The sequence below is a fragment of the Passer domesticus genome, chromosome 1 (assembly GCF_036417665.1).
Source record: "Passer domesticus isolate bPasDom1 chromosome 1, bPasDom1.hap1, whole genome shotgun sequence".
Lineage (NCBI taxonomy): Eukaryota > Metazoa > Chordata > Aves > Passeriformes > Passeridae > Passer > Passer domesticus.
The window spans coordinates 87,760,715-87,786,080 of NC_087474.1; the positions used below are offsets into that span (position 1 = coordinate 87,760,715).

Sequence of the window (25,366 nt, forward strand, 5' to 3'; positions counted from 1 at the left end):
CCCGGCTTCTCTACCAATTTTTTAAAAATACAGGTATCTGGAGAAAAAGCGCCTGCTATTTCCACGATTCTTCTTCGTGTCAGATCCTGCTCTCTTAGAAATTCTTGGCCAGGCCTCCAACTCTCACAATATACAGGCACATCTGCTGAATGTGTTTGACAACATCAAAACCGTCAGGTTCCATGAAAGGGTATGTACTGCCCACACCTCAGTGTTACATTCCTTCACATTAACAATGTGTGATACTTGCTAAATTAGAGAGCTACTTGCTTGAATAAGGCATTCTGCTGTTTTACTTTATTCACTATTTGGTGCTGTGTAGTCTTTCTTCATTTAAGATTTGTTTCATGTCATCATTTATGATGTAGTAAAACTTCATGTAGAATAGCAAAACAAAAATTTGCACCAGTGCTTAAATTTCAGAAAAATCCACCCATGTACTGAACTTTTTTCTGTGGCTTCCTCTCAAATAAGCTTTTGAGTCTTTACGGGCTGATTTGTATGTTCACATTGCCTGTATTTGTATTTTTCCGTTCATTATTTGATTCTAAGAAAAAGTGTATATACTGTCTCTCCTGTTTCTGACCTGCCCTTACTATACCTTCACACACAGTGTTTGAAGAACACTTTTCTTATACCTTTTAGAAGAACTGACAGCAACATTTTCCCCTTATGTATGCATTTTCTTAGAAACTAATTAGCTCCCCATGCTTTTGAACTTCCTTTGATTGTCCATGTTCCTTAACTTTTCTGTTTTCATTATTTTTGATTCTAAGGCTGTAAATTTTGTTAGACTGTTAACCCACCAATAATGGGCGAAGGCTTCCTTTTTTGTGACTGTAAAGTGGATCTTGTTACAGAATCACAAAATGGGTCAGGTTGGAAGGGACCACAGTGGGTAGTCTGGTCCAGCCTCCCTGCTCAAGCAGGGTCATCCTATAGCACATGGCACAGGATTGCCATTGAAACTTTAGTGAGATTGAGGAATTGTCAGTATATTAGCTTTTGTCTCCGTGTTCATGACAGTGTTTTGTTTAAAGCGTTTCTGCGTAGCAAAATAATGATTTAATAGTCTTTACATTTCATTGAACAAGCTGATATAATTTATTAGTTACTTAAATCAGTGAAATTGAGTTATTGCAGGAAAATACAAATTATTGTAAAGGTAAATAATGTATCTATAAACACAAGATATTTTTTCTTTTATTAGGTATATGATCGTATATTGTCAATTAGTTCACGAGAGGGTGAGACTGTAGAGCTGACTAGACCTGTAATGGCTGAAGGCAATGTGGAAGTTTGGCTCAGCTCTCTGTTGAAGGAATCCCAGCTATCACTGCATCAAGTTATTCGCCAGGCAGCTATGGACATCCAGGAAACAAATTTTGAGATTAATGAATTTCTTTCTACTTATCCAGCCCAGGTACTATCATTGTTAAATGAATGAAGAATTATTCCCAGATATCTATCAGGTTTTTTTCTTGTCTTTGCATTCAAAGTTGCAGCCAGTGTTAAATACAAAACTACATTTAATTTTATTTGAATCATCTCAGTCTTTTAAGTTTCAGGTTCACATAGCTGAACCCAAATAAGATAACTTGCCCTAAAGCTCCTGTTTAAAAAGGAAGCTGAATGCAATAAATTAATATAATGAAATTAACACTATTTCTGTACAAGCTTAATACTTGACTACTGGAGGAAAAGTAATGAAATTGTATGTTTGTTCATATATTAAGGATAATGCTCAAGATTGCTAAAGATTTGAAACTGAGGATGGTGTTGAGGGAAAATGAGTATTTTTTAGTAGAAGCTTCACTTATGATCAGGAATGTTGGAGATGGAATAAAGACTTTATGAATTACTAGAAAAATATTTCAAATTGAAGTAATTATTCACTGGCTAGTTATTATTTATATAAAGTATATTTGTTACATATAGTATTTTTATATATACTGTAAATTATATAGAGCAGTTGTATAAGCAATGCACTGTAGGCATTATCTACAAGACCAAAGTACAGGCTTAACTACGCATTTATGAATGCAGCTGAGACACACAAAACATGACCTCTGAATGAATGCCTGGAAAGTAATTTTATATGCATAGTAGGAGAAAAATTTCTTTAGTTTTTGTCTGTGAATGTACATTTTAGGTGAAAGAGAAAAGACTATGAAGCATATACTTCTTGTTTCCAAAGGTCGGGTTATTGGGGATCCAGATGATTTGGACAAGAGACTCAGAAGAAGCTTTGACTCTTGCCAAGCAGGATAAAAAAGTTATGCGTAAGACAAACCAGTTTTTCCTGGATCTTCTGAACATGTTGATAGATATGACAACAAAAGACCTTAGTCCATTTGAGCGAGTTAAATATGAGACATTAATCACTATTCATGTACATCAGAGGGACATTTTTGATGGTCTTGTAAGTATTAAAAAATTAACAATTAATTACCAGGGGTTTTCAACATAATACAATGTGAAATTATAAGAAAATATTATGATACCTATGAACTCCTTCCTCATAGGATAAAAATTTAATTTCATGACTGTAATGGTTATGTGTACTGAAATATTATAAAAGTGCTGATGCTGCTTCAACCAAGTCTTAATTTCCTTTTAAGTAATTCAGTAGGTTTTCCTCTCCCCAAGCAGTAGCAGAATTTTGTCATGTTTCATGTTGGTCCACTAAAGTTAATAGTGCCTCTGTAGCATGATCAGTTAGGGACTTCTTTTTCCTCCTACATTTTGTTGCAAGTAATTTTCCTCTTTCTGGACTGCATAATGAATTTCTGCAAGTAAATAAAATGAATATAGACTTATAGTAAAGGGAAAAGGTTGAAGTTGCTATTCTCTCCGTTCTAGTTTCAACAGCATACCTAATTATTACTTAGGGATTTTTTTATTTGCTTTATGCCTTCTCATGCTGACACAGGATCCTAAAATGAGGAAAAAGAAAGTGTTTAGCTTGATCAAACTTAAAGCTAGCCTACTTTTTTACCTATAGGAAGTCCTGGACCTGATTCTGAAATTAAGCTGTCCAAGAAAAGAATTATTGAGTTTTGGCCCATTAGTACTAGGCAGGCATTTATCTTTTAGTTGTAGAATCATTTGTTTCTAGTATAATCATTTTACATAAAGTGTAATTTTTAGATACAAACTAAATTATGTTTTTAAAATACTGTTTAATATTCAATAGAGCAAAAGTAACTTATCCTCAGTTCTGTCACATTCCTTAGATATTTCATGGAAGTGTCATGGTGCTGATACTTTCTTCCCAGTATGCATGTGATTTCATACAAGTCTCATAGCAATTTATAAAATCAAATATCACATTATGTGCCTCTCACTCATGTAAAAAATAAAGTGGTAGAGAGGACTAAAAGGAATGGCAATTTTAAGGTTAAACTGAAATGACTCTTGTTTGAGGCTTATGGACTGTTAATTTGTATTTAGAATTTTTACATACTTGTCTAAAGCCTGAAGTTCCTCTCTCTAAGTATGTGATTGAACAACAATACATTAGCAATTTTTGTGATAAAAATCCAGATAGATTCTCCACTATCCACTAATATTTCACTATGTTTGCAGTGCTGCCTTTGAATCTACTACTTAGGTAACATAATATAAATGTGAAAGTAAATGTTAACCATGAATGCCACAGCCTTGTCTTCCCTCTCTTCTTAGTGCTGCATGCATATCAAGAGCCCTACGGACTTTGAGTGGCTGAAACAATGTAGATTTTATTTTAATGAAGACTCTGATAAAATGGTGATTAAGATCACTGATGTGAGCTTCACATACCAAAATGAATTCTTGGGCTGTACTGACAGGCTTGTCATAACACCTCTTACAGACAGGTGAAAAAGACTAATTTTATTCCTTTATTCTTTGCTGCCAAACCTTGGCTTTTACAAGAGCAATTTTGTCATTCCTATTGGATGCACATTGATCTCTGCAGAGTTTATCCTTTACAGTCCTGTCAAAGTCAGTACTTTCATATGGAATGCTTCAATATTTTTGTTTCTGTGCCCTATAATGTGAATAATTTCCAACTTATTTTCTCCAGCATACTTGCACTGGTCCCCGCATACATAATGTAAGTGACCTTCATTCTTATGTACATGAAGCCATCATACCTGAGGATCTGATATATTCAACAGCTAAAATATATAGAGATACAGGACAAAAGTAGGTGTTTACAGACAAGCTAATGAAAAGAGCTAAGAAAGAACAGACAGGAAAAGCAATTTTTATTCAGCTGCAGTAGTTTGGAGATCTTTGATCTAAAAGGATGTTGAAAGAATTCCAATCCTATTTAGAGAGAGATCTACCTGTCTAACTCAAATAGCACAAAGAATGCTTTATAACCTATCATTGGCAAAATAAAAGTATTTATTGGTTGTGGTTCTTTTTTTTTTTTTAACTATTCCATACAAACATTTCTAGAGCTAGTCTTGATATATAATTATTAGCTGGTGTTTTGCTGCATTATGCATGGATGTTTCATTTATGAAAAAGAGATGCACTGTGTGATCAAATTTCAAAGATGGACAAGAAAGGAAAGGTTAGATGTCTTTCATTATTGTACTCCACAGTATAATGTGTTTCAAAACTACTCCAGATAAAATAACTCAGTATCCAAGCTATTAAAACTAAATTAGGCAGCATCTCTGTATCTGCTTTCTTCCCTTTTTGTGATCTTCCAGGTTGCAGATAATTGAGGATTATCTGTTCTTTCACTTTATGCATGATGAAATGAACCTTAATATTCCGGGCATCAGAGACCGAGTGAAAGGGTTTTGTCCTTACTGATCTAAATTGTAATTAGTGGAATATAATTTCAGCACTTCCCTTTTATTCTTAAATCAGACCTTGTGTAAGTCCCTCTAGCACTATACAGAAATGTCTGCTGCAGCCTGATTGATTGTTGCCTTTTAGATGTTACATCACTTTGGCTCAAGCTTTGGGCATGAACATGGGTGGAGCACCCGTGGGACCCGCAGGAACTGGAAAAACTGAAACTGTGAAAGATATGGGACGATGCCTTGGAAAATATGTAGTGGTCTTCAACTGTTCAGACCAGATGGATTTCCGAGGACTTGGGAGGATCTTCAAAGGTAAGATGTGGACCAAAGATGAGCTGTTGGCCAAACAGTCAGTTGTTTTCTGGGGTGCACAAAGCACAGTATAACTAACTGGGAAGAGAAAGTGTTCCACTGTGCTCAGCTTTGGAGTGGCTACATCTCAAGTACTCTGTAGTTCTGGAGTCAACAATGTAACAACATATAAAAATACTGGAATGTATCCAAATGACAGTGAAAAAGATGGTGAAAGAGCTAGAGGACATTACTTAAAAGGAAGAGCTCAATATACTGTTTATTTTGCTTTGAGAAAGAGAGAGTGAGGGGTACCCTCATTGCTGTTTATGACTTCCTCATGAGAGGGAGTGGAGATGGAGGTAATGATCTCTCTGGTGTCTGATAATGGGATTTGGGGGAATGGCTTGAAGCTGCATGGGGTGAAATTCAAGCTAGGTATTCACTGAGATTGTGGTTTTGCACTGGAACAAGCTCTCCAAGGAAGTCATTTGGGTCTCAAGCCTATTAGTGTCCAAAGAGTAATTAGAAATTATCTTTATATATGGTTTAACTTTCAGATGCGCCTTTGTGGAGTCAGTAGTTCTATTTGTTGATCCTCCTGAGTCCTTTATAAGTTAGTCCTTTATATTCTGAGATATTTTAGGAACTATATGAAAGTTTCAAAGGATAAGAGGACACCTTCATGAAACAAGGTTGACACGTAACTGGCAGATGATTTCAGCCTTTTAATAAATGCAAGTAATTAATATCTTGTTATGTGTATAAAATACAGTTGCAACACTGTCTTCAGGAAATAGAAATGTCTGAAAACATTTTATGAACAGTTTATGAAAGGATAAAGTCACTTAAAATGACCTAAGGTCAGAAGGATAACTGCTGCCATGAAGAGAAAATGCTATGAAATTTATTGCTGAACTGGTGGCATGTGCTGAATTTTGATTTCAGAATTTTGTCTCAGTCAAATATTGAAGTTTCTATCAGTAGAAGAAAATGCATGAGTAGTTCTAGATATGTTAAAAACAATTGGCAGAGCTCACTGAAGCTAGATGCAGATGACATTTTTAGGCATCTGAAATTGATTCCTGTCAGTCCTGGCAGATGTCAAATTAGAGATCAAATGGAGGTTCTTGATTATGGTATTGCTTCAAGTGACTGTGTCTATGATTTTGTTTTGTTTTTCCCAAAATATCCAAGGAAAAATACAGTTCTGGAATAGACTGACCTCCAGCTTCTTGATGCAACTGTATTGTCCATTTTAATATGTGCAATAAGCTGTTGACAACCTGTCATATTTCCGTAGAATCACTGGAGGAATTTTTCTTTGGGGGTTAAAGAGGGACAGGAAAACATTCAAGATATAAGAAAAATATGAAAATATAATATGCTAGAAAATCCTAAGGACTTGGTGAATTTGTGTTTTCTTACTTGAAAAGGAATTAAAAGTCTTCTCTTTGTTCCTTTCCCAGCCCTCAAAAATAAACACTTTTCTCCCTCCCCTTCCTCGAGATAGATTAACATAATTTTTGGCTTGTGAATTGCACCAAAAAAGGTTTAAAAATGTAATGGTTCTATGCTTAGTTGCTTTTCTCTTTGAAGGTCTTGCTCAGTCTGGCTCCTGGGGTTGCTTTGATGAATTCAATCGTATTGATTTACCAGTGCTATCAGTAGCTGCACAGCAAATAGCAATTGTGTTGACATGTAAGAAGAAACGTAAAAAAAGGTTTATTTTTACTGATGGAGACAATGTAGAAATGAACCCAGAATTTGGCATTTTTCTTACTATGGTAAGTATTCAGTAAGTTTAAATACCAGTGATGATTGCACAATAACCAAGTCTAACTTGGTATATGAAATGTGCTTGCTAACTCTTATGTAATTCAGTTCTTAGAACTAACTCACTGATAGTTTGAGAACATTGAGCATTACTGCAAACACAGTTTACAGGGTCTTGTTTTGATAATATCAAGCACATGCAACTAACAAATGCAGGCAGCACCATAAATACAAGTTATCTCAATTTCAGATTGCTTCTACATGCCAAATTCTGGCTCCCAAAGTATGCTTTTTGCTACAATTACAGAAAAATTCCTATAGGGATATAGGTAGGAGTAGCTAGTAAAAATAAGACCTATAAGACCAACTCAGATTTGAAATGCTTAGATGGAACATTTTTCATACCTCGTGGTTATAAAAGAGGCAAAAATTCTGTCGAGATATCATGGTAAGTCTGCATGGCAATTAATTTTGACATGTGACTTAATGCCAATTAATTATTTTTACCTACCAACATGGCATATTCCTTTGCTGACTCTTCTGTTTGTACAAGGTACACTCAACTTCAACACCGTTTTTTCCTCTCCAGAATCCTGGATATGCTGGACGGCAGGAACTTCCTGAAAACTTGAAGATCAATTTCCGTTCAGTGGCTATGATGGTTCCTGATCGTCAAATCATAATTCGTGTTAAATTGGCTAGTTGTGGTTTCATTGCTAATGTTGTGTTGGCAAGAAAATTCTTTACACTGTACAAGCTCTGTGAAGAACAACTGTCAAAGCAGGTGATTATATTCATATGATGCAGCCTGATTATTTTAGGGAAAAACTATCTATGGAGTCACAAAATATTTGTGTGAAGAATAAGGAAATGTTCATGCTCACTAAGTAGGCTAAGAGACACTTGCGTTTTAGTAATGCAGTCCTCTGCTGTCCTGGAAGATGAACTCCTACTGCAGGTTGTCAGTGCAAGGATGGGCTTTCATGCAGAACACTGCTTATTGTTAAGATTTAACTTTAGTGAATGGTGATGACTGAGACAACTAAAAGCCTTTGTTGGTCTTGCAAAGTGGCTTGAGAGGCATTTGGTTTGTGCTGCCTGTGCTTGTACAGATATCTGTCAGTTTCCAAGGGCCACAGAGAATTCAAAATAATACTGATAAAGTATTTCTCAATAGTCCTTGGGAACCCTGTCTTGATTCAATGACTTATGGTGACATTTTTTTTTCCATCACACCCTAGATTTTAATAGATGGTAGCTGATTTGAAAGTGAAGTCGCCCGTAGTCATACAGCCAAAGTTGATGGGTGTTTGGAGGCATTTGAAACACATGAATCACTTCTCCAACATATCCATCTATGTCTTAAATAGTGAATAAGAACTGTTTCATCCCTATTAACTTGGGGAAAATCTTCCCAAACATCACATATCTTCTAGGTGCATTATGATTTTGGCTTGCGGAATATATTGTCTGTGCTGCGTACGCTGGGAGCAGCAAAAAGAGCAAATCCCACAGATACTGAGTCTACCATCGTCATGCGTGTTCTGAGAGACATGAACCTGTCTAAACTGGTAAGTTCTGAGGACCTGATAAATGATTTAAACTGCACTTTGGAGCTATGTGATCACTAGAAAATTGTATGTGACCTTTACACTGAAGCTACCTTGGAAATGTTTCATTCTGAGTGGAACATTTTTGCCTGGGATGGAGATAAATTTCTTGCAGTACCCTGTGTGGGACTGGGGAGGGAGTGAGCTTTCTGTTGTTTGAGTTTCTACCTAGGTTTAACCTTGAATCATTCAGAATTTTTTTTTACATATTTTCTCTGCTGCCTTTAGAAGTCACTAATAAAACAGATGTCTACGCAGAAACTCCTTTAGAAACTTTGTGCTTAAGTATTTAGGCACTCTTGAAAGAATCTGTTATTCATAGTAGTGAGTACCATTTCACCTGCCTAAATAGCTAGTAACCCTCTTCTGTTGCTGTGATAGGTCATCTTTTTTTTTTTGCACCAAGTAAAATAGACAGTTTTCTAAATGTTATAGTGAAAATCTACTACAAGAAATTCAGTCTGCAACTTAGTAGTTTATTTTGGCAAATAGAAGCATTGCATGATCTCTTTCTGCTGTGTACTTCTAATGTTTAGAGCCTGGAGGATTATATAGATGGTTCCTTAGGTTCTCAAGCATTTCTGTAGGTTTTCAGGACTTAGGGATTGTTCTTTCTAAAGTTGATAAAATAAATAGAACAGGTTTTAATCTGTGTGGATTTTTGTTTTTCCTGATTTTCACTAGATTGATGAAGATGAACCCTTATTTCTGAGTTTAATTGAAGATCTGTTTCCAGATATCCAGCTTGATAAAGCAGGCTATCCTGAACTTGAAGCTGCCATTGACAAACAGGTGATATTTCTCGTGATTTGTGGTGCTCTGGCATAACTGTCATGAAGTGGCATCTAAGAATATTCTTCTTGTGGAGTCTATCCAGCTGTTAATGTTATATTTTGCTATTTAGAAAAAGTGTAAGCTTTTCTATAAATCTTTACCACTGGCATAGTACTGTTCAGCTTACTCTTCAGGAAGTCACTGAATTGGGATTATAGTGTCCTGTGGTTTTCCTGAGCCATGGTTACTGGGGTCCAATTTGAAAAATGAACATATATGAGCTTGCCTTATGTGACCCAGGATTTAATATTTATCTAAAGTCTTGACAATTAGAATATTAATTTGAGAAAATATTTTTTTTTAAATTACATTTCTCTTAATTTCCCATTATGTGATTGTAATATTTCAGTAAGGCCAATTTAAGAATATAATGTATATATATTAAAGATATATTATACGTATATCCAATAGGTCATAATGTACACAGAGGCTGGTTTACCTTATTTTTCTGAATGCATATTTGAATACCAAATGTATCTTCTTTTTCCAACAGGTTTTTATAATATACACAAAGCCTCTACAAAGAGTACAGTAATCTGTTTATATCTATATTTATCTATCTATATTTTGTGCTCTAAAATAATAGTAATTTGATTTTCTGTCACTGTCTCTTAGGTGGAGGAATCTGGCCTTGTTTGTCATCCTCCTTGGAAACTGAAAGTTATCCAGCTGTTTGAAACCCAGAGAGTAAGGCATGGGTTGATGACACTAGGACCTAGTGGTGCGGGAAAAACTACCTGCATCCACACCTTAATGAAAGCAATGACAGGTATGTTAGTACTTATATTGTAAACTGTTACTGAACTGTTACACTGTAAGCTTTAAACCCCATTGTTTCTTCTCAGTTGCTTGACTGTGAGAACATATTTTTGGAAGAATAAGTTTGTATGTTGAGAAATTATTTATTCTAGTAGCTTAAAAATGTCTGACATTCAAAACCGTATATTTCATGTCCTTTTGCCCATATTATCATACTTTTATAGGAAGTTATTATTCTAGATAGCTTAAAAGAGCAATACAGTCTAGGCAGGCAGCTCAGACAAGTGATTAAAGCATCTCCTGGGTTTTGTTGAGGTAATGCTGGAACCTTTTGCTAATCAGAAGTATTTATGTCTTTTTGAACACAATATGTAAGACAGGGTCTTTGCAATATAAAATAACTGGTTTTATAACCATAAATTCCTGCTTTAGACAGTGAAAAAGTCTTCAAGGGTGTTAGTTTTGTGTCCTGGCTGGAGGCTTGAAGACTGTGTCTGGTTTTTTTTTGTCATCTCTATTTCTAAACAAAAATATTAGTTGAAGAATGTTGGCTTGATCTTATTAAAATAAAGGGTCATAGCCTGGGGAGAAAAACATCTCTTCTGAGGTAAGCTTGTGTTACCCCATTTCACAAGTTGCTTACATGATTTTCCAGAATTGAATAATTTCTGCAAAAAATAGTTCAGCAAGTCTCATACAGGCAGTAATGTGCTGTGCTTAAGAAACACTGTAAGCTCTACATTGCAGTGGAAATGACTGTTCCATTAAAAAAAAAAAAGCATAAATAACAAAGTTGCATTGCACAGTTTTCCTATCTTTTTTTCTTGCACTGAGATGTGAACTACTACCAAGTTAAAGTCACCTCACTCCTTTTTCCAAAGCTGATTTGCTCACACAGCCTCATGAAATGTTCAACTGATCTGTCAGGCTTCTATCTTACATGTTAGTGAAATCTGATTATAATTAAGTAATTTTGAAATAAGTAATTTCTTCAGCTCTTTCTTTCAACATCTTACTACTGGCTCCTGGTTATGTTTTAATATTGGGTTTTTTGAAGATGTCCAGCATTGTAGTTTTTAAGCTGTTGCAAGTGAGATGAAAAATAAAGGTTATATGGTCATTGTATGGGTAGATAGAATTTGTCTGTCTGAGAGAATTCACAAGAATATGCCAATATTGTATATTTTATCTTTTCTAAGATATAGGCAGGAGCACAGAAGGGCAAAATAATCAATAATCTGTCTGGTATTTATTCACTGGGTTTTAAAAATGTGCATCTAAACCAAATGTTTTAAAGCTCTATTGTTTTATAAGCCTTCAAAATGTTAAACTAAGCTTTGAATAAATTTCATCTTGCTGCTTTTCTGTTCCCAATGAAGCTATGAAATGTGAATTGAATATTCAGAAGTTTCAGATCTTAATTTTACTTTTCTGATGTCTCCAATTAATGAATTTCATATAGCAAGAGAAGATTTTCAAGTAAATACACATGTTCTTATAATCACTAAAGCATATTAAAGCACATATTTGGGTGTAATGAGTTTGAGTTTGTCAAAGTTCTCTTACTGCTGAAAAGAAATGTAAAAACTAACTGGTGGTCTGCCTTCACAGATTGTGGACAGCCTCATCGTGAAATGAGAATGAATCCTAAAGCTATAACTGCTCCACAAATGTTTGGACGCCTTGATGTGGCAACAAATGATTGGACAGATGGAATATTTTCAGCGCTCTGGAGAAAAACTTTAAGAGCAAAGAAAGGTATTGTGGTGGGTTGACCTTGTCTGGACTCCAGGTGCCCACCAAGGTGCACTACAACTCCTTTGCCCAGATGGATAGGGGAGAGAAAATAAATGGGAAACAACTCATAGGTTGAGATAAGGCAGTTTAATAAAGTAAAATGAAAAATTTGCTTGAGCACAAGCAAAGAGGAAACAAACAAAAAGGTTTGTTCTTTATTTTGCATGAGCAAGTGATGTTCAGCCACTTCCCAGGAAGCAGGGCTTCAGCACACATAGAGGTTGCTGTGGAAAGCAAACGCTGTTAACAACAGATGCTCCACCCTCCTCATTTCCATAGCTTTTTGAGCAGATGTCATGCGGCATGGAATCTCCCTTTGGATATTTTGGGTCAGCTGGCCTGGTTGTGTTCCCTCCCAGGATCTTGCTCACCCCCAGCCCCTGATGTGGGGAATCTTGAGAGACAGAGCTGATGCTGTGCCAGTGCTGCTCAGCAATACCCAAAACTCTGGTGTGTTATCAACACCTTTCCAGCCACCAATGCAGTGCACAGCACTGTTTAGGGCTGTTCAGGGAAAGGAACTCCAGCTCAGCCAGACCCAATACAAATATAATGAAAAAGGCTTCCATTCAAAATAAAAGAAGAAAAATATCTCACAAAAGAAAAAGCTTCAGGAAAACTTTATAAAGCACAGCAACTAATTTTTTTTTTTTTTACATGGAAGCATTGGAAAATTTCTGGAAGAACTTCTGTCCCTTTTACAGTCTCTGTTCTAAATGCTTTGTGTTCAAATAGTGTAGTGTAGCAAATATTACTTCACTGCATTTACTGAATTCTCTCTTTTGTATATTAGGTCCCCATATTGAAGAAAAGTGGAAGGCTAAAGTCAGTTGCCCCAGCAGTGGTATCCTATAAAAATGTTGATGCTCTCAGGATTTCTACCTGTTGTCCAGCTGCCATATTAATCTTATCATACCAGTTGTGTCATAACAGCTAGCCCTTCACATATCCTAGTCCATCTCAAATGGCACTAGATAATTCTATTTAGGCAGCCAATTTCTGCCTAAAATTATGCTGATATATATTCTTAGACTGCTATTTTAACTAAATGAGTGTCTTTGAGAGTTTGAATATAAATTGTTTCTTCCTTCTTTTTGTCTGAAAATTAGTATGTGATCTTATCATTATGCCTTAGAAGAAAAAAATAAAAGAACATCCTAACACTTCTGCACTGTTTTAATATAAAAATTCTTATCCTTCAGAAATACAGATACTTTTAAAATAGAAAATATTTTCCAATTTAATTTTGGTAGGCTTGTTTCAAATCTAGAAATGTAACACCCTTGAGAATGTAACATGGCATTCACTATTGATTTTTTTATCTTTTCCTTCAAGATGAAATATATATTAGCACACTCATAAGACTTCCTCAGATTTACTCTGTAAGAGTTCTGTAATATCTCTTTATGAATCAGACTCCAGACTATCTCATGCTTGAGATGCCTGAACTGTAGCTATAAAAACCGTCATATAAAAAGTTTATAATGTGTTTCATATCTCCTTGGTTCAACACTAGCACAGCTCCAAGCCACCTAGGCCTTTGTAATAAACACTGACTCTGAAGGCAGAAGGATCATCTCTGGGTAAAGAGATGTCCAGCAGTGCACGGTGGGGCTGTCTGCTCCCTAAGGGGTGGGCAGCCAGGAGCCAAGGTGGGATCTCTTTCCAGCCAGGGTCTGTTGCTCTGTACCTAAGTGAGGAAAGGAAAACAGACCCAGACCCTTGTAGGAAACAGAAGCAGGCTTTAAAATACCTTTCCATTAGAGAATGGAAAACAATGGAAAAACTTAAAAGGAAGCTGGATCAAGTTTAGGAACAGAACACATGACAGGAATCTTCCCCTAATGGACCTTTTATTTATGACGGTATGCACGCTATTTGAAAGAGTGATTTTTCAAGAGTTCCTTCCATTAAATTTCTCTACATTTATAGAACTCATTGCAAACAAATGAATGGTGTTTAAATATATCTGTAGCCGTTATCTTCTTTATGTCGTTTCATGTAACTTGAAATAAACCTAATTTATTACTGTCTTGAAGACTGGATCCATAAAGCTCTTTCGGAGTATTAAAAACTGGTGACTTATGCTGATGGCTCTTTATGTACTGAAGAATGGATAATTATTATGTATAGGTGACAAAATGAAGTACCCAACTGAAATTGAATGATGGAAATGGTAGTTTTATTAAAAAGTTGAGATCATAGCTGTGTGAATGAATTCAGAATAAGTTAAAAATTTGTTTGCAGAAATAAGAAACTGATCCTTGAAAGAAACTAGCACTTCATCCATAGGTCTTTTCATGTGGTATGTTGCATTGTAGGTGACCACATCTGGATAGTTCTTGATGGTCCAGTAGATGCTATTTGGATTGAGAACCTTAATTCTGTCCTGGATGACAACAGAACTCTAACACTAGCGAATGGTGATCGGATACCTATGGCACCAAATTGCAAAATAGTCTTTGAGCCTCATAATATTGATAATGCTTCTCCAGCAACAGTTTCAAGAAATGGGATGGTGTTCATGAGCTCATCAGTTCTCACCTGGAGCCCTATCCTTGAGGTAGAGCAGCTAAGTGTCTGTATATGCATTGAAAGTTTTACTGATTACTTCTTCAACTCTTCACTCATTACTGTAGGACCTATTTTTGTGCCTTTTGCTATGAAATCCCTTTTCCTCTGTATAAACTTTAAGTCAGTACTTAAAATAGCAATGTTTCTGGTAGTTTGTACAAGAATGAATAATATTTTAAGGAACTTAGTTAACATATTACACTTTAAAGACTACGGTAATTTAACTTTGGGACAAATTTGTAATTAGAAGTATTTTATGCAATTTAAGGACAACTCAGTTTTTAAAACACTAACTACCTGGCAGCCCATAGTACAGCTTCAGACTAAGGAGGAAAAAAGAATAAAGTTGATTCAGGGAACTTGAAATGCTCAAAAAAAATAAAAATTCTCTAAATATTTCTTAAAATTTATTGCATGTACAGAAATAAAGTCAATACAGTGTCAAAACAAATAATTTGTAAATTGACGTTGTTAATTGACATTGTTACTTGGTTGTCTGCTAACATTTCTAGAAGCAAAGTATCTGAAAAACCAGGCAGTAGTTACTGTCTCTCTGGCATGGAATGAATAATTCAGAAAGGCAGAACATATTTCAGGTGTGTTTTAGAGTCAAAACCCATCATATAACATATTGAAATATATCAAAGTGATTTATAAAGTCTTATTTTTTTTTCTTTTATGTCATCTTTCATCTTCCAAAACTCAGCAAAAATAAATCCTAATCTTGACAGAATGCTTGTAACAATATACTGAATGACAAATTCTGAGACTTGAGCTATTTTTTTTGATATAGCAAAAATCTTGGTGAAGATGAAACACGAGAGTTCCCAAGAATCTACCTAATGCTCTGTAGTAATATATTTAAATAAAGCTTTCAGCATTTAGTTCCAATTTTCTTTTCTTTTAAGAAAACAATAGAGGCAATAGCAGTTAAAAAAAGGTGGTTTCTCATTTTCTTCCCTTAAGCCCTGTATTGCCTTAGAAATTTATCAGTGAAGTACACTGCTCAGGATTAACACTTAAAAAAAAAAATTCTCTGCATTTCTTCTTGTCTAGGCCATCTTATTGTGAATGCTTGGTTAACATTATTTTGCTTTGATAAATGTGGTCAGTCTCCTGAATATCAAAAATGAAAACTTTCTCCTGTATGACTAAGATACTGATTGTTGCGATCATACAGATAATTAATTACTTTCCCCTGAAACCCAAGTAATATCTGGTATATTTCACTATAATCCCAAATTAAAATCTTTTATATGGGCTTTAAACTTGAAGATGGAATTATTTCTTGTTTATGAAATGGGAGCAGGAGTTTGTAGTGTACTTTTTTCCCTTTTTTTCAGTCTCAAAAAGACAAAAATTTATAGCTTACTATGATCTAACAGACTAAATTTTACTGTCCTCCGTTCTAGTATGCAGCACATGAACAAGTTTTTAAAAATACTTCTTAAGATTAATGTCTCACAGTCCCATTCAGTAATTTCATTTTCCAAATCAAATAGGATACCAGTGGAAAATGCAACTAATCCTCACCTAGTGTTGCTTAACTAGTCCTATGGAAATACAGCTTAAATACATTAACTTTCAGATGTCAGCCTTTTGTAGTGATTACTCTATGTTATTCTCAGATTTCTTATTGCTTTAACCTGTAAAGAAATAGCTTGCTGTTTATGACTAGATTCCTTGTCCCTAAATCCCTGATTTATCTGGCAACAGAGGAAAATTGGCTTGTGGCACTGCCTAGAACCAGTGTCCTTAGCAAATTAGAGGTTTCAGCCCATGTGGAAATCAAAAGAGACAATATGCTGTAGGTCAAGCCCTGATTGCCAGGCTTGGTGCCTCTCTTTGGGATTGGAGATAGTGGAGATCCTCTGGGAAAAGTGAAGCCAGGGGATGTGTTTTGGTGAGCAGAAATTACCAAGGTGAGGAATGCTGTAAACTTGTGATTTCTTGCAACAGACACAAGGTTTCTTTTCCATCTGTGGATCTGAAATGGCAGATCAGGCATAATGCCCTGACAATAGGCAAGGAGCAGCAAGACCCACTAGGGAAGGCACCAGAATCCTGTTTGGCCTTAACACATTAGGAGGAAAAGGAATGGGACTGTCATCAGATATTCCTTCCTGTCTTGGAACCACCTGTGTGCTGTTGACTTTTTGCAAACTTGGAGGTTTGGTGAGGAATTAAGGGTTGCTGCAGAGGGCTGATACTATATTTTTCTAGTAGTGTCTGAAGCTTTTTCCATTTAGAATTATATTAAATCACATGGTATTTTCTGTTCAGTCACAGGTGTCTGCAACTCTTGAGAATTGTCACTAATTCATTTGAGGAGTTCCTTTGCCAAGTCCAAAATATTTGTAGTCTTGTTATGAAAAAAGTGTTTAACAAGTTTCCTAAAAAATTGGCTTGTAAAGCTTCAGTTTTACCAATGCAAATACATGCAGTCAACACAAGTGCCTTATGTATGTTACTGCCAAGTTTTACTTTTTAAAAATTTTTTTTAAACTAATATGGATACTCAGGAAAGTGTAACTGTAAATTATGCATCTAGGACAGTGGCTCCCCTGAGATTCCACTTGTGTTGTTCCTTTCTGTGCTTGCAACACTGTGTAAGGCCTACTGATGCTAGGTTCTCACAGCTCTGCCTCCTTGCGTTGCTTAGTTTGCAGACAACCACTTCTTGGATGTTAAAATTGTGCAAAAAGATTCAGCTTCAAAGGAAATAATTTTATTTTGCATTGTCACTCATGATTTACCTCCTCACTTTAAAGTGAGATGCAGGCTAAATTTAGCTGTGTTGAAGAGTTGCATGAAACTAGTTTTTCTTAATCCACAACCTTATGGTTTTTTTGGTGATATATTTTGGTGATAGAAACAGACTAAAGAAAATAAACTGTTTTTAAAATAAAATTTGTATTGCATAAACAAAATTATGTTCATTTCACCATAAAGTAACCTTTCCAACTTCCTTTTCTTTCCCCATTATAAAATTGGCTATGAAATTGCAGCCTATTGTTATTTATAATTTTATCCAATAATATATCTTTGTGGTTTTTTTTTTGGTTTGGTCTCACATCATAAATAAAATATCTTGATGGCTTTTTCAGTATGCCTCCCATTAAATCTATTTTCTAATGCAATACACTTCATATTCCAACAGGTCAGGGTAGATGTTAACCTTGCTAATTCTCAGATGCTGAATGAAATGCAGTATTTGTTGATATTTCAGAAGAATTTTAAAACATGATTAAAGACAAATATGGGTAACTCAGGAAGCTGTTGTATATATTTTTATTTTCAATCCTTACTATTTGTAAGAAAATAAATATAGCTGCCTAATTGGATGCATTATTATGACATATTCAACTTCCAAGTTCAGTGAAATAGTTCTCAGGTTCATTTTGCTGTTCTCATGTAATGGGCTTCTTAAGCAGTTTTTGCAAAGAGATCAAAGGTATTTGATCTATTACTCATCAACCTTCTCCAAAGCAAAAGCATCTTATCAGCTTTTCTACTAACCCCTAATATTTTTTGAACAATCAGTGAATTTTCAATATTGATTTAAGTACTTCTGCCTTTTAATTTTTATCACTTTGTTTTACACCTACCCATTTCTAGAAAGGTTTTTCATATATAACCTTATTTGTAATCAGTTTCAAAGTTTATTTACTTTGGGAAGTAAAAGTAGAATTTCAAATTATTATGAAGGCAGTAGAAAGAATCATAGAAGCACAATACAGTAGAGTTTGGAAAGGACCTCTAGAGATAATACTGAGTACCACATTAGTCAAGTCAACCTAGAGGAGGCTGCAGAAGTGTCCTGTTGAGTTCTGAGATGGAAACTCCAGGAGCTCACTGAGAAGCCTGTTCCAGCTTTAACTACTCTCACAAGAGAAAAGCATCCTATGTTTAAAGTAAATTTATTTGATTTCAATTAATTACAATTTTGGTTTGAGTTTTGGGGAAGAATCTGCAAGTGTTTTTGCTGGTAATTGTATTTTATGTAGGAAATAAATTCTTGGGAAGTAAATGAAAAATATTCTACCCTGCAGATGAGAGAAAATGTCAAGGTAACTCCAAGAACCATGTTATTACTTTGAGTTAAAGGCATCAAAGAATGAATAATATTCTATAATCTTAAGAAATAGGTAGTTTACTTAGGTTTTGTTTATCCATCATTACAGATACCGAGATACACAATAAGAACACTGCACATACCAGCACACCTCCCCTCTGATAGCCTGATTTTTTTTGGAAATCTGACAGATCTTCCAGGTTATCCTCTATCTCTGCTAGAAATAACATGTAGAATAAATTTGAGCACAAATTTGTGTTCAGTACATATTATTTGGTTTCTTTTCAGAGTTTTTGGGTACCTCTCACAACAGTTGTGATTAAAAATATTTGAAAAGAATGATTTTTGTGCTGTTGAACACAGTCTTTTCAGTTCTCTTCATCTTTAACATTGAGTAGAAATTAGGTATACTTGGGTAAAATTTGACCACCTGTTAATTAAACCCTGCCCAATGGACAGGGAAACTTAACTTCCCCCCCCCGCGTCTCCCTTCTCCCATTCTGCCCCCAAGAAATCAACATTCCATGCTTCCTGAACGTTTTGAATTTACTGAGATTTGCATTGGGAACTAAATTTATGCTTTACAACAGGGATTTCTGAAAAAATGTTCCTTCCAAGAGGCTGAAATTCTACGTCAGCTGTATTCTTCATCGTTCCCAGACTTGTACCGCTTCAGCATTCAGACTCTGCATTGCAAGACTGAGATGTTGGAAGCCTTTGTGATTATGCAGAGCATTAATATGCTGCAGGGCCTTATCCCACCTAAGGTAGGTAGTGTGAAAGCTTTTACATATACTTAACATATTGTAGATAATTTTAAGTAACGAAGTTTTGTAGAGAGGGATTCTTTGATGACTTGGAATGTCAAAGGAGATGCAGGGTAGTAAGTAATGCCTTCTATTTCTTTAGAAAGTAATAGCTGGGATGTGACCTCTTTCACAATCTCACATTTGGATTTGATGTTAAGCACTGGTTTACATTAAGCACGTGGAGCATGCATTGTCAGTTTTCCTTTTTTTTATTTTTGGGTGATTTGTTATCGATTTATATTGATTCTGTCTGATCATTGAAGACATCTCTAAATTTATATATGACCAAAGACTTCTAACCTCATGTTACTAATGATTATCAAGTAGAGTTTTCAGGATGTTGAAAATTAAAATGTAATTCAATCCTCCAGGAGCAAGGTGGGGAACTGACTCCAAAATACTTGGAAAGGCTGTACATCTTCTCACTCATGTGGAGTGTAGGAGCATTGTTAGAGCTGGAGGACAGATGCAAAATGGAATACTGGCTTCGAAAACATGCAACAGTAAAGCTTGATCTTCCCTGTATCCCAGAAGGCAGTGAAGATACCATGTTTGATTATTATGTGGCATCTGATGGTTAGTAATTCACAAGGGTGATATGGGGTACAATTTAAAAGTTATTTTATAATTGTGCTTTTTTAAGAGAATTAATTCAGAAGTATTTTGTAGCTTACCTTCTTTTGTGTCCCTTAGCAAGTTTTATTTTATGGCTATACTTTACTGATGGTGTTGTGTTTAGCTTTTTCCCTGTTTCCAGTGAAAAGTCGGAATGTGGATATATTGCTAAAAAAGCTGCATGGACTTTGTGGTGATGAATTGTCAAGTGAACATATAACCCTTGTTGTTGTCAGAATTTATGTAGAAAAGAGGAAAAAGAGGAGTAAGCCTCTTAGATACAACTTGAGGGATTCTATGATTGTAAGATTCTATAAGTTTTATTCTGAATACAAAGAGAGGGATTGCTGTATGTGAGACAGAAGCATAGACAGATCAGGGAACTGAATGTAAAATAAAGGAAGTGATGATGCCTAGTATTTCTAAAACATTAACTTAATTTTTTTCTTATTAGGTACATGGATGCACTGGAATACACACGTTGAAGAGTATGTATATCCCAGTAGTGGTAGCCCAGAGTATGACTCAATTCTTGTGCCTAATGTTGACAATGTGAGAATGGATTTCCTTATTGAAACCATAGCAAAACAGGGCAAGGTACTTTTTCTATGGTTCATATCAAAGCACTGCCAACAGAACACATGATAAAAGTTTTGGATTAGCAGTGAAATATTATGTTACTGAAAAGGAAGAACTTAATGTTTTTTTAGATATAAGATTGTATTTCCAGAAGCTATTTTCATGCAAATATACTTGAACTCTTGAATAGTCACAGTTTCCAGACTTTGTCTTCCCCTCACCCCTTTGTTCTGTAAAGGAAATAACTGTAATTACAGCTGAGATCAGTCAGAATGGAACCAATATTTTCATGTACTGATGCAAGAGGGAGAAGCACATAGGTCAGGAGGCTCGTATCTGACTCTGCTGATTGAACTCTGTCAGCATGGGTCAGTTACAGAATTTATGTAGCTTTAGGCTATTCTTCACCAAAACTGTGTCACATAAGCAATTGAAATTTTACAGATACTGAGTCTCTAGATGATAAAACCCTTTTTCAAACAATTAAATCCTTTCCTTGTTAGTTTAATTGTGCTGGCTGACATGACCATTAACTGCAAATATTTTTAACTTGTCAGACCTGCAAAAATCTATGAGACATTAACTATTTTACTTCTACATGTCTCTTGTTAAGAGTTCACTTTACAAAACTTTTCTAGTTTCTTTTCTGTTTAAAAGCTAAATGGGACTGTTGAGCCTTTGCCAAGACGCACAGCTCTTGTGTTTAATCTTATTTCGATATTTTCTTTGTCTAGGCTGTCCTACTAATTGGTGAGCAAGGAACTGCAAAGACTGTTATAATCAAAGGTTTTATGTCAAAATATAACTCTGAAAGGCACATAACTAAGAGCTTGAATTTTTCATCTGCAACGACCCCATTAATTTTTCAGGTATAGTAGTGATTAATCTTCTCATACAAGATGATTGGATTCAGAGAATATTCTGATAATTTGCCAGGAGGATGCTTCTGAAAGTGATTCTGAACAATAAAAAAGCACCTGTTCAAATAGTCCAAGTGTTCTAACGTGTGATTTAAGACTTGTGTAAAACATTGTTCATTTCAACGTTTTCAGTAGCTATTGAGCTGTTCTTGAACATCTACAATAACATGCCCATCATTATCTTCATCATATTATGTTTTTGTGTCAAATAGATCCGTTCTCATTAACTGGGAAGAGCTGTTAGATTTCACTAAACACCATGGGTAAAATAAGTGCTACCCACAACAATCTGTCATTAAAAGTGTGCTGTCTGCAATTTTACTTTTAGTCATTACAATTACTCATTAAAAATGTAACACATGCAGTGCAGCTGCTCTACATACAATTATGAATGTTTAAATCCTGAACTGTACTGCCTGTCCAAATTTCTACCAATCTAATTTGAATTATTTTAGGTGTGTTTAATCTCCTGGCTGTATATTTGGGGAATATTTTTAATGCAGTTGGTATGCCAGGCCAAAGCACTGTCTGGGCTGTAAGTGCTGTCTATAAGCTTGATGAATCACCTATCATCTGCCTGTATAACATAGTAGAAACTACTAACATGTAATATAATTTACAAACATGTAGTTTTGGTCTAAATTTCCTTAGACTTTTTCTTTGATTTTTTTTGGGCTGTAAACAAAAAGTAATATATTTTTATAAAAAAATGTAGATTTGATTTGTGATAGGTGAGATTCTGATGATCAGGACATCCGAAATACACGTGCAAGACGAAGTCAATTCTCTGTTAACAATCTAGACCAAAACATTCTGTTATGAAACATGCTTTAAAATTACTCTAGCTTCTTAAAATCTTGATCTAACTGATGGCACTTATGTGGACTGGAGCCTAGGCATAATGTAAGAATGCAGATATTTAGTTTTATACTGAAGAATAATTATGTATGGTTAAGTGAACTTTAACTTAGGATGGAGTAAATAAAAACTGGACTTTAAGAAAAACAGAGAAATGGAAAAATAGTGAGAAGAATAGAGGCAAGTCGTCTATCATTAGGCAAAATTATCTCATTAAGTGTATTTATATATGTGAGTTTAATTATTGATGTATGCTTTTACGAAGTACATTGATACCTGCTGGAAAGGTATTCCAAATTTACGTCTTCAATTTAATCTTTATTGCTAGCAATCATCAGTTTTGCTGATAAATGAATAAAATTAAAGAAAAATTTGAAACCCATTCAGATTTATGAAAATGTTAGGCATGGTTGTCTACTGTAGACACCAGCCTAGTGCTGTATATTTTGAGACTTCAGACATTCTAGTTGAACTAGTGCAATTACCTCCAGTAAATGCCTTGTCTAAACCTCACTTAGTAAAATTCTATGTAACAGGAACATCAATATGCTTTAGTGATTGAGTCAGGTATGTAATGAAGTGCTCTTTGTGACCGTGCTGCTAATTGCTTTTTAACAGCGTACAATAGAAAGCTATGTGGATAAGCGCATGGGCACAACTTATGGTCCAGCTGCAGGCAAAAAGATGACTGTCTTCATTGATGATGTGAACATGCCCATAATCAATGAATGGGGAGATCAGGTCAGTTTGTGGAAGAAGAAAAAAGAAGACAAAAGGTTTTCTTTGTTTTTATGCTACACTGTAAAATTGGCTTCTCAGTCATTCAGAATAGGGTAAATTTGATATGTAGTACTTTAATTTTAACAGTCTTTTAAAAGAACCCATCCACAATAATTTGTCAGAAATTAATTGAAAATTAATATGCTGACAACAAGAAGCAGTTTGAGTGCTCCTTAGAACATGCCTGTATAATTTTGATAATGTTTTTTAACAACACTCATTTTATAATTAAAAATAAGAAGTCTTTGGTACAGAAATTGTGATAGCAAACTGACATTGTGGGCAATAAATTAAAATACTGCGAAACCTGAGAGGTATGAAGTGTCTTCTCTGCTTCAGACAAAATGGAAGTAATCATATATATTGACAAAGTTGTTCTGAAGTACATTGCTTTGGAAATTAATGTTAGAATTTCTATAGAAGGACAGCTATAGGATGTACTCTTTGTTTTTTCAGCTTGTCAAACAGAAATGTAGGGTATTCCTTTATAGCTAAAGAGAAGGACCTTGCATGCTTTTTTATGGAAATAGTTATGTTATTTCAGCTTGAAAACCATGCGTGCGATTGTTAATACAAATATTTTGCATAATTTGCAACTTGATGCATTAGTTTGGGCTTGATTGAAAAAATATGTAAAGATGCATTAGTTTGGGCTTGATTAGAAAAAACTGGAAATTTTGTTTTTAAAAGAAGTATTTCCAACAGCAATGGAAATCATGCAGCATTCCAGTGAGAGTAAAGTGTCATATGAATGATTAGTTCTAAATGACAGTACCCCTCTACTAACACAATTTTTATCCTTAGAGTTTACTAAATGTGCTTATTCCTTGCAGTGCAGTTTTATCCTGAAGCAAATAAGCAGAGGGTTAGAGGACAAAATAGTGTTATACTCCTTCTTAGGTATTTCAAACATATAAGTATGTTTTGTATTTCACTCAGTTGTATGTATAATATTGTCTTCTATAAAACCTGGTTATTTTGCAGGTCACTAATGAGCTAGTTAGGCAACTGATGGAACAGAAAGGACTGTATAACCTGGAGAAACCTGGGGAATTTACCAACATTGTGGACATTCAGTTTTTGGCTGCCATGATCCACCCTGGGGGAGGTCGCAATGATATTCCACAGAGGCTGAAGAGGCAATTTTCGGTGTTCAACTGTACTCTGCCTTCCAATTCTTCCATTGACAAAATTTTTGGTAAAGGGAAAATAGCTTTGTATTCATCTCAGTTTTTGAAATAGTAGTTGATTTTTCCTTATCCTTCTATTTATACACATTATTGTTAAAATTGAGGCTTAATTCCCTTCTGATTTGTTTAGCAGCACATTTTTCTTCAGCAGTCGCTCTCCACCTGCAACATCATCTATCTGTAAATTTTTCAGGTCCAGTCACATGTCTGAAACTCTCGGTATGCTCAGATTTAATAAGAATGACATGAAGGTATTGTTTCAGTGACAATGCTGGACAGTTGTTCAGATGACACTGCTGCTAAGAATAAGTGATTAAAGACTACCACAAGAAATGGGATCATACTGATTTCAACAGGAAATTAGTTATTCAAGGCCAGTGGAATCTTTTTGTCAGAAAAAGAACATTTTAATGTGCTGTTAATTAAAGCTAAATAACCATCAAGCCGGTGGCAGAATGGTGTCAAGAATGGCTGAATCAAGATTTGAATATACACTGGAAAGCCATTTTAACAAATTTGAAAAGATTTTGGGGATTGGAAAACCAAAAGAAACAGAAGCTTCAGATAATCATTGCTCTTGGTGTTATGATAATATGTCTTTGAGGTGGCAATCTTTCTTTCCACAGGTGTAATTGGAGAAGGACACTACTGTAGTGAGAGGGGATTTTCAGACGATGTGAGGAAAACAGTAGCCAAGTTGGTTCCATTGACACGCAGACTGTGGCAGATTACCAAGCTAAAAATGTTACCCACGCCAGCCAAGTTTCATTATGTCTTCAACCTTAGAGACCTCTCAAGGATTTGGCAAGGAATGCTGAACTCTACATCGGAAGTCATCAGTGAACCACAGGTAAGTGCAGTGCATCAGTGACCTTGTTATAATTATTGTAGAAAAGGGGATGAGCATCTATCTCAGCATTTGAATTTTCTTTAAAAAAGTGCAACTTTAGTGGGTTTTTTGAGGCAAAGGTGTTTTAGTCCAGCTTTTATAGTACCAACTGAAATGACAAGTTTATTTCAAAACGATGACAAAACCCACTTCTCTTGTCACAACTGTTTGCTTCTATCTGCTTTTCCTATTACTGACAAATGCT

General features: G+C 35.2%; 1 protein-coding gene across 6 annotated transcripts in view; it reads left to right on the forward strand.

The window, feature by feature from the left end:
- Positions 1 to 25,366, forward strand: part of DNAH5 (dynein axonemal heavy chain 5) — a 136,284-nt gene that overhangs the window by 66,674 nt on the left and 44,244 nt on the right. For 5 of the 6 annotated variants that reach the window (XM_064428407.1, XM_064428372.1, XM_064428387.1 and 2 more), the window contains 19 exons: positions 34 to 190; positions 1,211 to 1,423; positions 2,198 to 2,422; positions 3,685 to 3,857; positions 4,939 to 5,117; positions 6,696 to 6,883; positions 7,462 to 7,656; positions 8,309 to 8,443; positions 9,167 to 9,274; positions 9,932 to 10,085; positions 11,687 to 11,833; positions 14,194 to 14,435; positions 19,112 to 19,288; positions 19,702 to 19,906; positions 20,400 to 20,542; positions 21,259 to 21,393; positions 22,921 to 23,043; positions 24,067 to 24,280; positions 24,899 to 25,122. In XM_064428407.1, coding sequence (XP_064284477.1) covers positions 34 to 190; positions 1,211 to 1,423; positions 2,198 to 2,422; positions 3,685 to 3,857; positions 4,939 to 5,117; positions 6,696 to 6,883; positions 7,462 to 7,656; positions 8,309 to 8,443; positions 9,167 to 9,274; positions 9,932 to 10,085; positions 11,687 to 11,833; positions 14,194 to 14,435; positions 19,112 to 19,288; positions 19,702 to 19,906; positions 20,400 to 20,542; positions 21,259 to 21,393; positions 22,921 to 23,043; positions 24,067 to 24,280; positions 24,899 to 25,122 — 3,337 coding nt within the window. The remainder of the gene's footprint in view (positions 1 to 33; positions 191 to 1,210; positions 1,424 to 2,197; positions 2,423 to 3,684; positions 3,858 to 4,938; positions 5,118 to 6,695; positions 6,884 to 7,461; positions 7,657 to 8,308; positions 8,444 to 9,166; positions 9,275 to 9,931; positions 10,086 to 11,686; positions 11,834 to 14,193; positions 14,436 to 19,111; positions 19,289 to 19,701; positions 19,907 to 20,399; positions 20,543 to 21,258; positions 21,394 to 22,920; positions 23,044 to 24,066; positions 24,281 to 24,898; positions 25,123 to 25,366) is intronic. The other variant, XM_064428376.1, reaches the window with a different exon arrangement.